We start from the raw sequence: 14,704 nt of genomic DNA on the forward strand, positions 1-14,704 counted from the left end.
TCATACACTATGTAAGCGTCAAATCTCCTCCTCTAACTTTTGGATGACACTTTCCCAATGGAGATTGACTATGGTGTGGAAATTGTCTTTCAGATTTCTCCTTTTTTGCTATATTTAAAAATGGGACCCATCTCTTATGGGCTTGGAAATGGGATAGAAATAAAAGATAATTTCTAGACTCCTTGAGCGGATGGTGGTAATCATTTCCTGAGGTTGGACAAGGAATTGAGAGTTTTGTTTTGGATAGTTTGAGTTTGAAATGACTGTTGGACAGTCAAGTGGATATTTGAAGAGAACAGAGAAGTCTCAGAGAGTGGCTCAGAGAGAGGTCATGGGTACAGATAAAATTTGGGAGTCCTCAGCATATAAAATGGTATTCAATCCATGCAACTGGATGAAATCACCAATAGAGAGAGTATGGCTCAGTAAGACAAGAATATTGAGGATAAAGCACTGGGTAAAACATTTGGAGTTTAGCAGAGAAGAAGCTGTCAAAGAATCACCAGAGGGTGATATCATAGAAGCCATGAGATGAAAATGTTTAAAGAAGGAGGCAGTAGTCAACTGTGCTGAAAGAGATCAAATAAAATATGAGGACAAAGTGTCTACTGGATTTGGTTGGTGGCATAGAAGTCTTTGTAGACCTTGATAATAGGAATTTTTTGTTGTTGAAAATCAAGCAATTGGATAAAATCCATTACATTCCTAAAAATTTTCCCTAATTTTTCGCTTTGCCATCTCACCTGAATTAATCTTTCACCTGGTGATAACAATTTCTCCATGCTCTCTTTAGCAAAGATAATTTCACCTCAATTTTCTTCTATTTCACCGAGAGCAGGAAAAAGACTCCTTTCTCCTCAAAGCCATGTAATCATTCATATTAACTACCCTGGTTACCTCTGATTTCTAAGCCCTTTGACCTTCTCAACACTTAACGAGGCTTATTTCCACTCCAGACTCCCTCCATATTTCTTGCTTTTTGCACTTCCTAATTTTACTTCTGACCTGAAATGGCTTTATATCTCCATTATGAACTCTTACTATTAATAGTTTTTACTCTCCCAAATTTTAATTAAGTCCTCTCCAAGTCTGAACCCATGTTAGATATTTCTATGATGTTCCACTGTGCTTACTTTACTCATCCCTTCATTTGGATAAACTCATTGTCTTTTTCCTCCTTTCCTGCTCCTGACTGTAAGGCATTATTAGAAGAATAACTCAACCCTCTAAAAACCCATGCTATTGACCTTCATTCCTGTTTAGCAATAACTTCGTCTTTTTAAAATGTCTTATCATGATTTTTTGTACTTTTTGTTGTTCTGAAATTGTGTCTGCTTATTAACTTTATATTTAAAAAATAACAAAGTGGTAAAATATTTTAGCGAGAAAGGTTTTTCTTTAAAAAGAATCATGAGATTCAAAAAGCAAGTGATGTTTTGGCTTCAAAGACTGATTTCTCAATTACAGGAAGTACAGGTTCAGTTGGGAGGTAATGTCACTATACTGTGTAATTTCTCACTGTTAAAAATTTACCTTCTCTGTGTCCTTGAGCCTTGATCCTATTTAAGAATAGAAATAGAATTCCTTTATTTACCTTCTCCAAAAAGATTTTACAAGTCATTAGTCAGCCACAGAGGAGTAAATTTCATTTTCTCACTTTTATATACAGGTTCTTTCCAAATCTGTAAGACTCAGCTTAGAACTCTGCCATTTGAATAAGAATCGAAGTTAGTTGAGTGAGGAGAAGGGCTAAGGTCAAAATCCCAAGAGCCTGAAATAAAAAAATCACTGTAGTCCACAGGACACTGCAATTATTAGGCTTGTGAGGATAAGGCGGAAGGTAGTGTAGTATAAGGGAACACGTATGAGATTGGCATCAGGCGACCCAGGATCTGGTTCCAATTCTGATGGACTTTAATCCTACGTAGTTCATTCCTTTTCCCGTCTGTGAAATGAGGTTTTTGGGATATATAATTGCTAAGGTCACATCTTGGATGTGACCAAAGAGGAGAGTTAATAAGGAAGGTGCTTCCAGAGAACAGAACGGGGCAGCCAGGTTGGCTGTGTAAAGAAATTCTGGCCACTGCCATGGCAGAGAGTCCTTGTCTTTCCTGTCCAGCAGGATCTGGTTTACCTCATGGACAAGTGGTCAGTTTTGTTTTTCAATCTCTCCTTCCCTCAGTGAAACTTTAAAGCAGCTGCTGCTCTTCAGCAGTGTATACTGGGTGTGTTGGTGGTGGTTAAACTGAGTCCGTATATTGAGAAAGTTCAAGGAAGGAGTGCATTTGAGTTAGAGGAATAGATATCACCTAGAAGTCCTGATCTTGGAGCTGCCTTCAAAAATCTGACGACTCTTTGGGTTATTTTCCTTTGGAGAGGGTGGAGTGTGAGTAGGTTTTCAGTTGTATTTATTATTTTACATTATGTTGTGCAGGGATGTTTTTGTGACTGTGTGAATGGGAAGAAGGGTGTGTCTGGATGCTGGACAACTGCAATGTGGACTACAGTTAGGAGACTACTTGTTGGTTTGGTGGAGAGCGTTTATAGCTGCAAAGACATGATATAACAGACAGTGCATTGGATTATGAATCTAGAAACTTGGGATCCAGGCCTGAGTTGGCTACACATAATCTTTCTTGGCATTTGTTGGGTTAGGTCAGTACTACCTGATTTATGGTAACAAAACATCATAATATTCTATGGTGCTAAGTAATGAACGAGCTTCCCATACATAGATGTTGGCCCGTGGTTGCCAAAGAGCAGAGGCCTTACCTTTAGGCATATGAACTTACCTTAAAAGCCATAGGTATTTCAATGATGTAAAGATCCACATAATCTAGCTGGAGGTCCCTGAGCGTCCTCTCCAGAGTTGGGCGGACCATCTGTGGGTCATGATGTGTAGCCCACAGCTGAAAGAAAAAAAGGGAGATAGTTAACTAATATCCTGATTATTATTATTATTTTTAACAACAATGCAGCCCTTTAAAATTTCTTTTTACTGTTTCTTTTTTTGTGGCCGCACCACGCAGCATGCAGGATTTTAGTTCCCCAACACGCATGCCCGCTGCAGTGGAAGAGCAGAGTCCTAACCACTAGACTGCCAGGGAATTCCCCAGCCCTTTATTCTTTACAAACACTCATACACATTGTATTCACCCATTTCATTTCACAAAAATATGTTTACGTTGCAGTGTCATCTGAGTATAGGTTGAGCTGATATAACTTGACATCCAGAGTATAACTTTATCCAAATGTAGTACCAGAGATTTAAAGATCCATCTGAACCACAGAGTACCTAATTCAGCAATAAAGTCTTCCTCTGCTCTGTGCTAATTGCCTAATCGACTCTTTGCACTTTCACTTTTCCTCATTGTGTAATTAGGGAACGTGTATCTGACTAGTGGTTCCGACCTGGCTTGGCACTTTACTTTCATTTCACTGATAAAAGGTGTGCTTCATCTGAGTAAGAAATATGGTTGTGTATGTGTCTTCACCAGATCCTCCACATTGTGATGGGTGGTGCAGAAGCTGGTGAAATTTTAAATTATTGCAAAAGTTTAGATCCCTTTTCACTGCTCCTTTGTTCTCATTTGGTTCACTTCCTCATTTCCCCAGGAAAATTCTGCCAATCCCTACTAAGATCTGAACCAATAATGTTACCAAAATGGCGGCACGGGAGACCCCAGCCTCCAGTCCTCCAACAAAGATCAACAATTAAATAGCTATCCATGGGGCATCCCTGGTGGCGCAGTGGTCAAGAATCCGCCTGCCAATGCAGGAGACACGGGTTCGAGCCCTCGTCCAGGAAGATACCGCATGCCGCAGAGCTACTAAGCCCGTACGCCACAACTACTGAGCCTGCGCTCATGAGCCCGCGAGCCACAACTACTGTGCCCATGTCCAACAACTACTGAAGCCCGCGTGCCTAGAGCCTGTGCTCCTGAGAAGCCACCACAATGAGAAGCCTGCACACCACAATGAAGAGTAGCCCTTGCTCACCGCAACCAGAGAAAAGCCTGTGTGTAGCAACGAAGACCCAACGCAGCCAAAAATAAAATAAATAAATTTATATTAAAAAACAATAAAATAGGTATTCATGAAAAAACAAAACAAAACAAAACAGCTATTCGTGAATACAAATGGGGAGATGTTGGTCAAAGGGTACAAACTCCCTGTTATAAGATGAATAAATTCTGGGGATCTAATGAACAGCATGGTGATTATAGATAACAATACTGTATTATATACGTGAAAGTTGCCAAGAGAATAAATGTTAAATGTTCTCATCACAGAAAATAAATGGTAATTATGTAATGTGATGGAGGTGTTAGCTAACACTATGGTGCTAACCATTTTGCAATATATAATTGTATCAAATCAATGCGTTGTACACTTTATACAAGGCCATATGTCAATTATATCTCAATAAAGCTGAAAAAGTAAATAAAAGGAATGTAGACAGCTTAACATAAATAAGAAAAAAAAGAAAAAGAAATTACTCGTTCTCTGAAGTGTTAGGTAATGAAAGATTAAGCCTTGGGTTGTCAAACTGGAGCATGTGTACCCTTGAGGTCTGTAAAACATGGGATACTGAAGGGTACCCAGAGCTTCAGGATAAATGAATACATCTTCTTGGAGCATCAAATTTGCTTACATATTTTTTGGAAAAAAAAGCTTTGAATTTATGTACATTTTTTGCCACAAGTTAAGAGCAAGCAAAATTAGCAAAATTTGATTTTTTTCCTATGTTGGACAATAACTTTTTTTCTTGCCTTCAGAGCATAGAGAAGACAATGTGAGAGTAGAGAAAACTGTGCTTTTGTTGTTACTGTGGGTCCTTTTGGTGTATTGGTGAAATCTCATCTAACTGAAAATTCTGTTTTACGTTTTAATCTATTTTTATTCAACAAACATGCAGTACTAGTTCTAGGTACTCTTTAAGTGCTTTGTAAATGTTAACTCATATCAAGCCTTGAAATGAAATGAAATGGGTGATTTAATTCAGTTCAATTTTTTCATCGTGATAGGTATTCCAACAGCTTTAATGGTTTACCAAGGAGATAAGAATGAAAGTTTTTTTTTTTTTTTAATAACTTCAAAAATATTTCCAGCTTTGGGCAGGCTTCTTTGGCTCAGGTCCTCAGGATATGAGTTCAAGTTTATTTTTCCCCAGAAACACTTGGTGAGTTGTAATGAGAGACTCTGTAATAACAAAATCTTTAGGAATCAGGCTGTAAAGCTATAATAAAGTGAGAAGCTTCAGGCTGATATTTTGGGACAGTGGCTCTACATGGCCCCTTGAAATCATAGCCCATAAGTGGCTGGTGACTTGGGGAACTGCAAACTCCTGGAGAGGCTGGAAAGGAGTAGGGAGGACAGGGTTCTGGGGAGTGAGTGAAGTCAGAAGCACCATTTTGTTCTCTTTAGAAAACTTAGGAGAATTGTATTACAAGTTCTCTAAAGTTATACAGTTTTATTCCTGCAAGGCTGCCTGTAAATATGTATCCTATATTTCCACTGGCTTTCATTTTATCATGATGCTTTATCTTTCTGACTGCTCTTCAATGGATAGTGATTTCTGGAGATTTCAATTTCTCAAAAGGTAGTGATCTAAACAAAATGTGGTATATCCATACAATGTAATATTATTTGGCCATAAAAAGAAATGAAATTCTGATATGTGCTACAACATGGTTGAAAGTAGAAAACATTATACTAAGTGAAAGAAGCTAGACAGAAAAGAACACATATTGTATGATTCCTTTTGTATGAAATGTCCAGAATAGGAAAACTTAAAGAGACAGAAAGTAGATCAGTGTTTACCAGTGAATGGCGGAGAGGGATAAATGGGTAGTGATTACTAGTGGGTAAGAGGTTTCTTTTTGGAGTGATAAAAATATTCTGGAAAAGGTAGTGGTCATGGTTGTACAACTTTGTGAATATACTAAAAATGGTGAACTTTATGGTGCATGAATTATATCTCAAAAAAAATTAGTGCTCTATGGACAAATAGGCATATACAGAAGGAAAAGCTGCCTCCTTTTAAAAGAAGGTTTGACACATGCTTATTATAACATGAACCACCTCCTTACTTCCCTTCGCTCCTCAAATCAACTTTGTAGATTTGGCTCTTCCGTATTGTCTTAAATCAATGCCCAAGTATGAAGAAAGAACTTTTCCCTAAACTTCATGGGGCTAATTAGTCCCTAAATTCTTGGCAAGATTGAGGAATTTGGCAGTTAAGAACTCACTCCTCAGGACTTCCCTGGCAGTCCAGTGGTTAGGACTCTGCACTTCCACTGCAGGGGACACAGGGAACTAAGATCCTGCAAGCCTGCAGGGTTTGGTGAGTTCAATATTCTTCAGCAGAGAAAAGATGTCAGACCCACCATGAACGTAAGTCGTGTAGGGTGAAGGGAAGACCTCACCTTTCCGCAGTAGAAGATATCCTGCCTCTGCACCTTTCCTTCTGCTATCTTCTCCCTGATGGCCTCCCCCACTTCGTGCTCGTTCTGGTAGAGGTAGGCGCCATCAATGTGCCGGTACCCCGTGTCAATGGCAATTTTCACTGATCTTGCACAGGTCCCCTTAGGGGTCTAAAATGATAGGGGGGTTGGGTTGGGGGAGAAGAGAAATGTGTCTTTAATCATTCTTAATCAGGACACTTGGCACATACATCGTTTTATAGTGAAAACGACAAATTCGGACACCTAAAAGGACAAGAAAGACCCCTGCGTAACTGGGTAGGATGAAAAAAAGAAGGGAAAAGGAAGAGGAGAGGAAGTGGAATGGGACCTGCACCCCTTGGGGGAGCTGAAGGTGAGGAGAGGTTCCCGTACTCAGGGAAGCCCCCTCACAGCAAGGAGATCAGTTGGGACAGAAGGGGAACTTTGGGGGCTACGAGAGGAGAGCCCAGCAACCTGTCTGTGGCAGGCAGGACAGAGTGAGACCTACACAGATGGTCCTCACCACAGCCCTGTGTGCCCCAGCCTGAAAGGTGTGTCGCCAGTGTGTATGGGGGCTGGGTGCTAAAATGTGGGGTTTGGAGAGCACACCCGGGGAGAAGACTTCTGTTGACTGTGCGGAGACAGCCTGAGGGGATGGAAGTGAGGAAATCCACAACTAGGAACGCTTGTAGAGGAAACCCAGACCGCCATAGAAGCGAAGCACCATTGTTAAGTGACTTGCAAGGGGCAGGACTGCCATTGCAGCCTCTCTCCCCGCATGAGGCCCCTGCCTCCCTGGGCACGGGGAAGGGCTCCTGCCAGGGCAGGAGCTCTTGTGACCCCCGTTGTTGCTGCATCCACAACCCCCTCCTCGCCGGGGCGGACTTGTGTGCTCCAGGGCAGCCTCGGGAGCAGACCCCTGTGGGTGGCCCACATGCAGAGGTGGTGCTGAAACCACAGCTGAGCCCCAGAGGCTGTACAACCGAGGAAGAAAAGCTGAAGTCTCTCCTCGCAGCTGCCTGATCTGCGAACTGACGACCCTGCGACCAGCTTTGTAAGCCAAGTGCCTGCAGAACATCTAAACGGACAGCAGCTGCTCCTGCAGCCAAGACAGGCCTAGCTTAACAGCTGTAGACTTTGTGGGCACTTACACAGGGGGTCGGGCCAGCCCAGAGTCTGAGCTGCTCCCATAGTGCACACAGCGGGTCCAGATCCATGCTTACTGCAATCCTGGGGCATGACTTCAGTGGATCTGTGCTGGTGGCCTGGTGAAAACAATGTCTGAGGGACACTGGGGCCAACTGCAGGCATTCCCACGGTCAAGGTGGGGATGAGAGCAGTACCAACAACAGTGTAATCTAAGAGCTTGTACAACAGATGAAGGTGACACAACAGAGCACACCCATAGGTGAACAGCTCCAGAGGAGGAATGCTCCAGTCCCACCTACCTCACACCGCAGATCAGAAACACAGCTCAGAAACAGATCTGGGGGACTCTACTCTGACGACTAGGGAGCAGACCCCACCCCTGACAGGGCAGTGACAACCAGAGAGCAAAGGGGAGGCCCTGCTCAATATCCAGTGCAGGTTCTGGTCACCACATCAGTCACACCTCCTGTCAAAGGGATAACAGCCAGCATACACTGAGGAAAGAGGTGGCAGACATCTATACTAAAAAGAGCCCTCACACCAAAAAATATTAAACCCATGCAGGCTACACAGGGATGTTCCCATATAAAAATAGCCCTCTGTGCCAGTCTGAGGGTCTGGCATTGAGAGCAAGGACCCCCAGAGCATTTAGCCTTGAAGGCCAGTGGGGCTTGAGTGCAGGAGCTCCACAGGGCAGGGGAAACAGAGACTCCACTCTTGGAGGGTGCACACAAGGTCTCACATGCACTGGGATCCAGCACACAGGAGTACTTCCATAGGGACCTGGGTCAGACCTACCTAGGGGTCTTGGCGGGTCTCCTGGGGAGGTGAAGGTAGACTATAGCTCACTGTGGGGGCAAGGACACTGGTAGCGGAAGCCCCAGGGAATATTGATTGGAGTGAGCTCTCCCAGAGGTCCACATTTCAGCACTAAGACCTGGCCCCACTCAATAACCAGCACACTCTAGTGCTGGAAAGCCTCACACCAAACAACCAACAAGATAGGAACACAGCCCCACCCATCAGAAGACAGGCTGCCTAAAGTTGTACTGAGCTCACAGCCACCTCAAAACACACCCCTTGACATGGACATGGCCCTGCCCATCAGAGGGACACGACCCAGCTCCACCCACCAGAGGGCAGGCACCAGTCTCTCCCAACGGGAAGCCTGAACAAGTCCCTGGACCAACCTCACCCACCAGGGGGCAGACACCAGAAGCAAGAGGAACTATGATCCTGCAGACTGTGGAAAGAAGACCATGAACACAGAAAATCAGACAAAATGAGAACACAGAGAAATATGTTGCAAATGAAGGAACAAGAAAAAACCCCACAAGAACAACTAAATGAAGAGGAGATAGGCAATCTACCTGAAAAAAGTTATATGACCTTTAGAAAAAAGCAAGAAAATAATTGCCATGAAAGTTAGAAGATAAATTACCTCTTGAGGGAGAGATGGTTTTGAATTGGGAAGGGCACACAGAGGGTTTCTGGGGGTTGGTATATTCTAATTTTGGATCTGTGTGGTGGTTACTCAGATGTTAGCTTTAAAAGTATTCACCCTTCTATATATTTCAAAATTTTAAATGTTAAAAAAATAAGGAAGTAGATCAAAAATAAAAGGTAAGTGACTCAAATAAGTTCAAAACTTTAGATCCAAAGAATGTAGTAACCTGGGCATGAAACATCCATTTTTGGCCTTGGACCTACTATTTGTCCTCCTTTGTTTGGATCCAATTGGCTGCCAAGCTTTGTAGAGTCTACCCCATGATTTGTATCCTTCAGCCAAGTTACTTCTTTTTTAGGCCCCAGCCAAATTATTTTCCTCACAGCCACCGACCAAGTTTAAGTTCTTATTATTTTTTGCCTGATTTATTAGAGAAGCCATCTCATTTGATCTCTATGTATTTCGCCTCTTCTCATTTTAATTCGTTTTAACGTTGGCAGGGTAATAGCTTTGAAATATGAACCTACTTTTTTCTCCCTGGTATTTTTTTGTTACCATCTCCCCCCCCCCAACACGCCCCCCTCCCCCCGGCAAACCATTTTTTGTAGCTTGATGTGCAGCATTCATTGCCTCTGGAGAGGAATGATATAAAATGCAGAAGTCAGTTCTTGGTATTTGCTTTCTAAGAGCCAAGGCTTCTGTGGCAGGAGTGTGAGTGTGAAGGGGTCACAGGTACTGCAAAGAACTCAGGATACACACTCTACTAAAAGTAAAAACAAACACCAGCTGAGTTATTTTCTTTGACTCTTAAAATACTAGCTCATATAGCGTTTTACAAAAATATAAATGTTGCCATTACTTAAAAATTATTAATTACTTTACAATATTCTTTGAAAAATGTGAGAAGATCAGGCCACACTGGACTTTTGTTTATGCATGACAATTAGCTGTAGCGGAGAAATTACCATCTTCATTTAGAATGGTGAGTGGAATCCCTGGTACTCTGTTTATTGTGTTTTGTACCATCAATCGTCTCCTAAGTGTTGCCTGCACATGTTTTTTGTGTTTTTTTGTTTTTGTTTTGTAGCAAAGAAGAAGAAAGCATTTCTTGCACTTATATCTACTATCAAAATGGGAAAGCAGAACAAAACTGAGAAATAGACTTGGCTCTCTAGGGCCACTTATTTACGGTTCCTGCCTTGTCCCTGGTCCCTTTAGGTAGAGATTGTGGGAACATCCTCAACCCTGACAAAGATTCTTTCATGGACCAAACTCTAATCAGGTTCTTTTGAACTCTTTTCCAACATGGACTTTCATACTCATCTCTGCTCTGTCCAAGCTTAGCAAGAATCCTGCTAAGTCAGTTTAACCACAACCTCTCACCCTCCATAACTGATCATGCTTGATATCAAATCAGGTTCCTCCTCCTCCACCATGCCCCAGGAGATGTCTAGTCACCCAACCCTGTTTTCAGCAAGAATCCTGTTAGGTCAGTTTAGCCAGAATGGCCCTGTATTCCTGATGTTTCCTCTTAGTAATTTTCTACCCACAGATTCCAACCCTGCACCTTGGTTATAAATTCTCACTTGCCCATGTATTCAGAATTGACACCAATCTCTCTTCCCTACTACAAAATTCCATCACAGTGGCCCCTTGATGTTTCAGGCTCCTCCTTAGTACTCAAGAGATTGGACTTCACCTCTCCTTTGCCCCATATACAAAGCCTTTGGCTCACTCTTCAGAGTGAAAACTGTTTACAGCTATAGAAATCTTAACCAGAGCCACCCAGGAAGGGATACTGGATCAGTTACAACCCCAGTCTAGGCTACTCCTTCCCTATAGCTTGGTGTTTCATGATCTACCCCATAACTAGCTTTGTTCACTGTTACTTTCATCTTTGAACAAGCACTTCAGCTTTTCTTTATATTTTATTTATAAGTGTATTTATTTTTTCTGCCTCAGTCACTCACGGATTTCAAATCCCTTGTTTCTAGTCCATTGTTTCGATCCCTGTGTTACCTAGAAAAATGCCTCATACATGGTAGGCACACAATAAATATTTATTGAACTGAATTATTGCCCATTTTCCAAAATATTTACCATTGGTCCCAGATTTGTGTCATTTGCACACTTGGTAACATTCTTGAGTTTTACTTGAAGTTTTTGATAAATACTGGTTATTAACTCATGGGCTGATATACATAAAAACCAAATTAATTTCTATCAAAGCAGAAAAATGAACAAGATTCAAAACTCTTGCCTATTGGACTTTCTCAGACAGAGATATAGGGAGAGAGACAGGAAGAAGGGAGACTTGCTGGGAGGCTATTATAGACTATTTCATCCCTGTATGAAAACATTCTGGGAATCTGTCCTAGGGAAATGGTGCATAGATAATTTGTACAGTTCAGTTTTCATTAGTTAGTGATTGTCAAGTGAGGAAATGCACAGAGCGCTTGGTGCTACTAAATGCTAGTTCCATCTCAAATTCCCTAACTCCACAGGCATGAAACACCTTAATAAGAAAGTTGGGCATATTAAGAGAAAAAAAATCTTTGTAAGTCCAGAGAAGCTAGGCCGGTTGGCCTCACACAGCTGCACGATAATGTTCCTCCGGGATGCTGTTCTACAGTTCCTGTCGCCACGTGTGTGACAGTGGAGTCTCAAATGGGCAGATGCTGGAGGAGAGGTTATTGTTAGTCTTCCTTATCTCAGCCTTTCATCTCTGCTCCTACCCCGACTCCCCCTGAAGACAAGCCTAAATCTTCCCCTGGCGCCTGCTAACTTCTGTATCAAAATGCAACAGGATCCCAGGACAAATATTGACTGACTTGATTATATACATGAAATGTGAAGCATTTCAGTTAATGAGTTACCTCAGCCTGTCATTCTCCTTCCATCTCTTGTGGAATGAAAGGTTTTGAAAAGCACCTCAGGCAAGCTGAGGAGAGAAGACTGAATTTTGGCATCAGATTTCATCTCTAGGACTAAGATTCTGACGTTAAATCTAATTCGGTACTTTTATTTCCTGGTGACCGACTTGGGCATGGGTACTCCTAGTGTCTGTCTCATCAGCCCTGGGTAGATGGTGAGGGAGTTGTCAGTTGTATGGCTTTGAACAGAAACTGCTGAGTGTTCCAGCTAGGAGATACTCCACCCTCCCCACTCCCCGTCTCCCCCTCAACCTAGCTCTGCCTATACCCCTCCCCCAAATCTTCCATGGTGGGCATTTTTCTTCACATTAGAGTTTCCAATTTTGTGAGACATACCTTTAGTTCTGTATTTCTGATCACAAATGTGGTTTGTGCACGCACAATCTTCATTTCTAATAATATTCCTCGAATGCCATATTCTCTAACTGCAGTAATGTCTTATCTTCTGAAGTGAGTTACAACTCTTTTTGGGAAATGACACATGAATGCTTTTGAATGTCTCCATCCTGTAGCATTTAATATTACTAGACACATAGCAGGCACTTAATAATATTTATTGGTAGATGCAGCACTTTGAGCCCCACTGAGTTTCAGGAGACAGATAGAGAGACAGAGAGATAGATAGAATGATAGATGTGCAAGCAAGGAGCCATATAATTGATAGTCATTGAAATGAGTAGAGGCATGACATAATTAGATTCATATCCTAGATGTATCATTCTATCTATCTATCTATCCATTCTAGGTACTTTCTGGATATATATTCCTAGATACTTTCATATAGAGAAATACATATAGAAAGTCATAGAAATATGCAGCTGCATTGACATAACATACATTTATAACAGGTAATATAGTATAGGGACTCAGAGGATAGGACCTGGACCAAAACTGCATTGGTTCAAATTCCAGTTCTCTTCCTCACCATTATAAGTTTGGGACATTTTACTTTATCTTGCCATGCTTCAGTTTTCTCATCTGTAAAATGGTATCTCTTTCATAATGTTGTGAGGATTAAATTAGAAAATGCATGTACTATAAAGTACTACAAAGAGTACTACAATAATAATAGCTAAATTTTTCTGTGCAATCTTCCCTATAAGATGTAAAATCCATCAGGAAAGAGACCATGTCTTGTTCAGCTCTATATTCCCAGTATAGTATGCGTGCTGGGTGTTCAGGTAATCCTTGTCAAGTGAATGAAAGGAGATATATATATATATATATATATGTATGTGTATATATATATATTTATATATATATATATGTGCATCAAAGGATATGGAGATGTAAATGCATACAATAATAATAGCTAAAATTTTTTTAACACTTAACTGTGTCAGGCAGAGGCATGACATAATCAGATTCCTATCCTTGCGCCTCTGTGCTTCTCTTTCTGCCTACAATGTCCTGCCTCAGCTCTGCTTCTCTGCCTAGCTAACTTATACTTAGTTTAACAGAGTTAATTCACACATGATCATTCAAATTTCAGTAGCATTTCTAGATATAACCACTGTTTATTCTGGTAATTAGTATTAAATGTGGAATTGCAATGTGGAAAGCAGAAAGATATTTTTCTTACAAGTAGAAGCTTTTCTGTGTTTTAATGGAAACCCACTTCAGTCCTCATGGTCAAATCTAACTATTCCCTTTCCTGTGTTTTCAGAGAGATACTGTTTAAAATTCTCAGACAGCATTTACTCTTCATTGTTCTATGATTAATTAGTTATTAGAGTCTGTCTCCTCTATTAGATTTTTAATCCCTAGACAGCAGAGACACTCTTCTCTTCATATTTGAAGTTTCTATAGCCTAGTGCTTCATACATGGTACGTTTTCACTAAATGTTTTGTTGGACTGAACTAAAAATTCTCAAATATGAACTTAAAAAAATCATAAACTCAGAAATTTTACGTACTTCAGTTCAACCTTATAACCAGCATTCAGGCTGAATTTTAGTAAAGGAAGCAGAAAGGTCCCATTCTTTAAGCCAAGATACTTTAAAATCATAAACTGATTTAGTTTAACCATTGGCTCAGTACTTATTCAGCCAAACAGCAGTCCTTCAAGGTTGCATTCATTATTATAATAATTAAATCAATGAAATCCATTCAAAATGAATTACAGATTATCCTTTAGGAAAGTGTTAATTAAAAAAAAAAAACAGAGAGAGATAAGCTTACCAATCTAGGTTCTGAGTAGGTACCAAGACCGATGATAGGGATGCTGTTTCCATCACTTAGAGGTATGCGGTGATATGCAGCACTGAGGTACATCTTGGAAAGTCGGAGGTTTCAATTTCTAGAAATGATTCTGAACACCACAGAAAAGCCTTTTTGAAAAGGTGTCCTAATGCCTATTTAATCAAAGAAAGGAGAGCCAGAGGGAGGAGCAGTGGGAGGGAAGAGAGATTTCTCAACCTGTTTTTTTTTTCAGGTTGTTCTGGAAATCCTAATTGAGGTTGTCCTTTGAACTTATCAGAGGCATGTAAATAATAACCCATTTTGATCTTATGCTTACTTCCCTGCAAAGAAATGATTTTAAAAATAAAAGGAAACAAATCTAGCTGGCTTCTGTCAGCTAGGATGCTTTGGTTGGTAAGTAACAGACCTATCACAAATTCTCTGAAATAATAAAAGAAATCTATTGGTCTATATTCCTGAAAACTCCAACCTTAGGGCTAGCTCCAGGTGTGACTAAGTTTTCCAGGACTTCCCTAGAGATTTGGGCT

At 41.0% G+C, this 14,704-nt stretch overlaps 1 protein-coding gene across 2 annotated transcripts in view; it reads right to left on the reverse strand.

Annotated features, from left to right (window-relative positions):
- Nucleotides 1-14,321, reverse strand: part of AKR1D1 (aldo-keto reductase family 1 member D1) — a 31,721-nt gene extending 17,400 nt beyond the window's left edge. Inside the window, exons 1-3 of one of the 2 annotated variants that reach the window (XM_024741644.1) lie at nt 14,157-14,321; nt 6,429-6,596; nt 2,793-2,909 (exon numbers count right to left, since the gene is read on the reverse strand). In XM_024741644.1, the coding sequence (XP_024597412.1) occupies nt 2,793-2,909; nt 6,429-6,596; nt 14,157-14,249 (378 nt within the window). In that variant the 5' untranslated portion in view covers nt 14,250-14,321. The remainder of the gene's footprint in view (nt 1-2,792; nt 2,910-6,428; nt 6,597-14,156) is intronic. The other variant, XM_024741645.1, reaches the window with a different exon arrangement.
- Nucleotides 14,322-14,704: the final 383 nt, after the last annotated feature.

The sequence above is a fragment of the Neophocaena asiaeorientalis genome, unplaced genomic scaffold (genome assembly GCF_003031525.2).
Source record: "Neophocaena asiaeorientalis asiaeorientalis breed wild unplaced genomic scaffold, Neophocaena_asiaeorientalis_V1.1 scaffold692, whole genome shotgun sequence".
In the NCBI taxonomy this organism is placed as follows: Eukaryota; Metazoa; Chordata; class Mammalia; order Artiodactyla; family Phocoenidae; genus Neophocaena; species Neophocaena asiaeorientalis.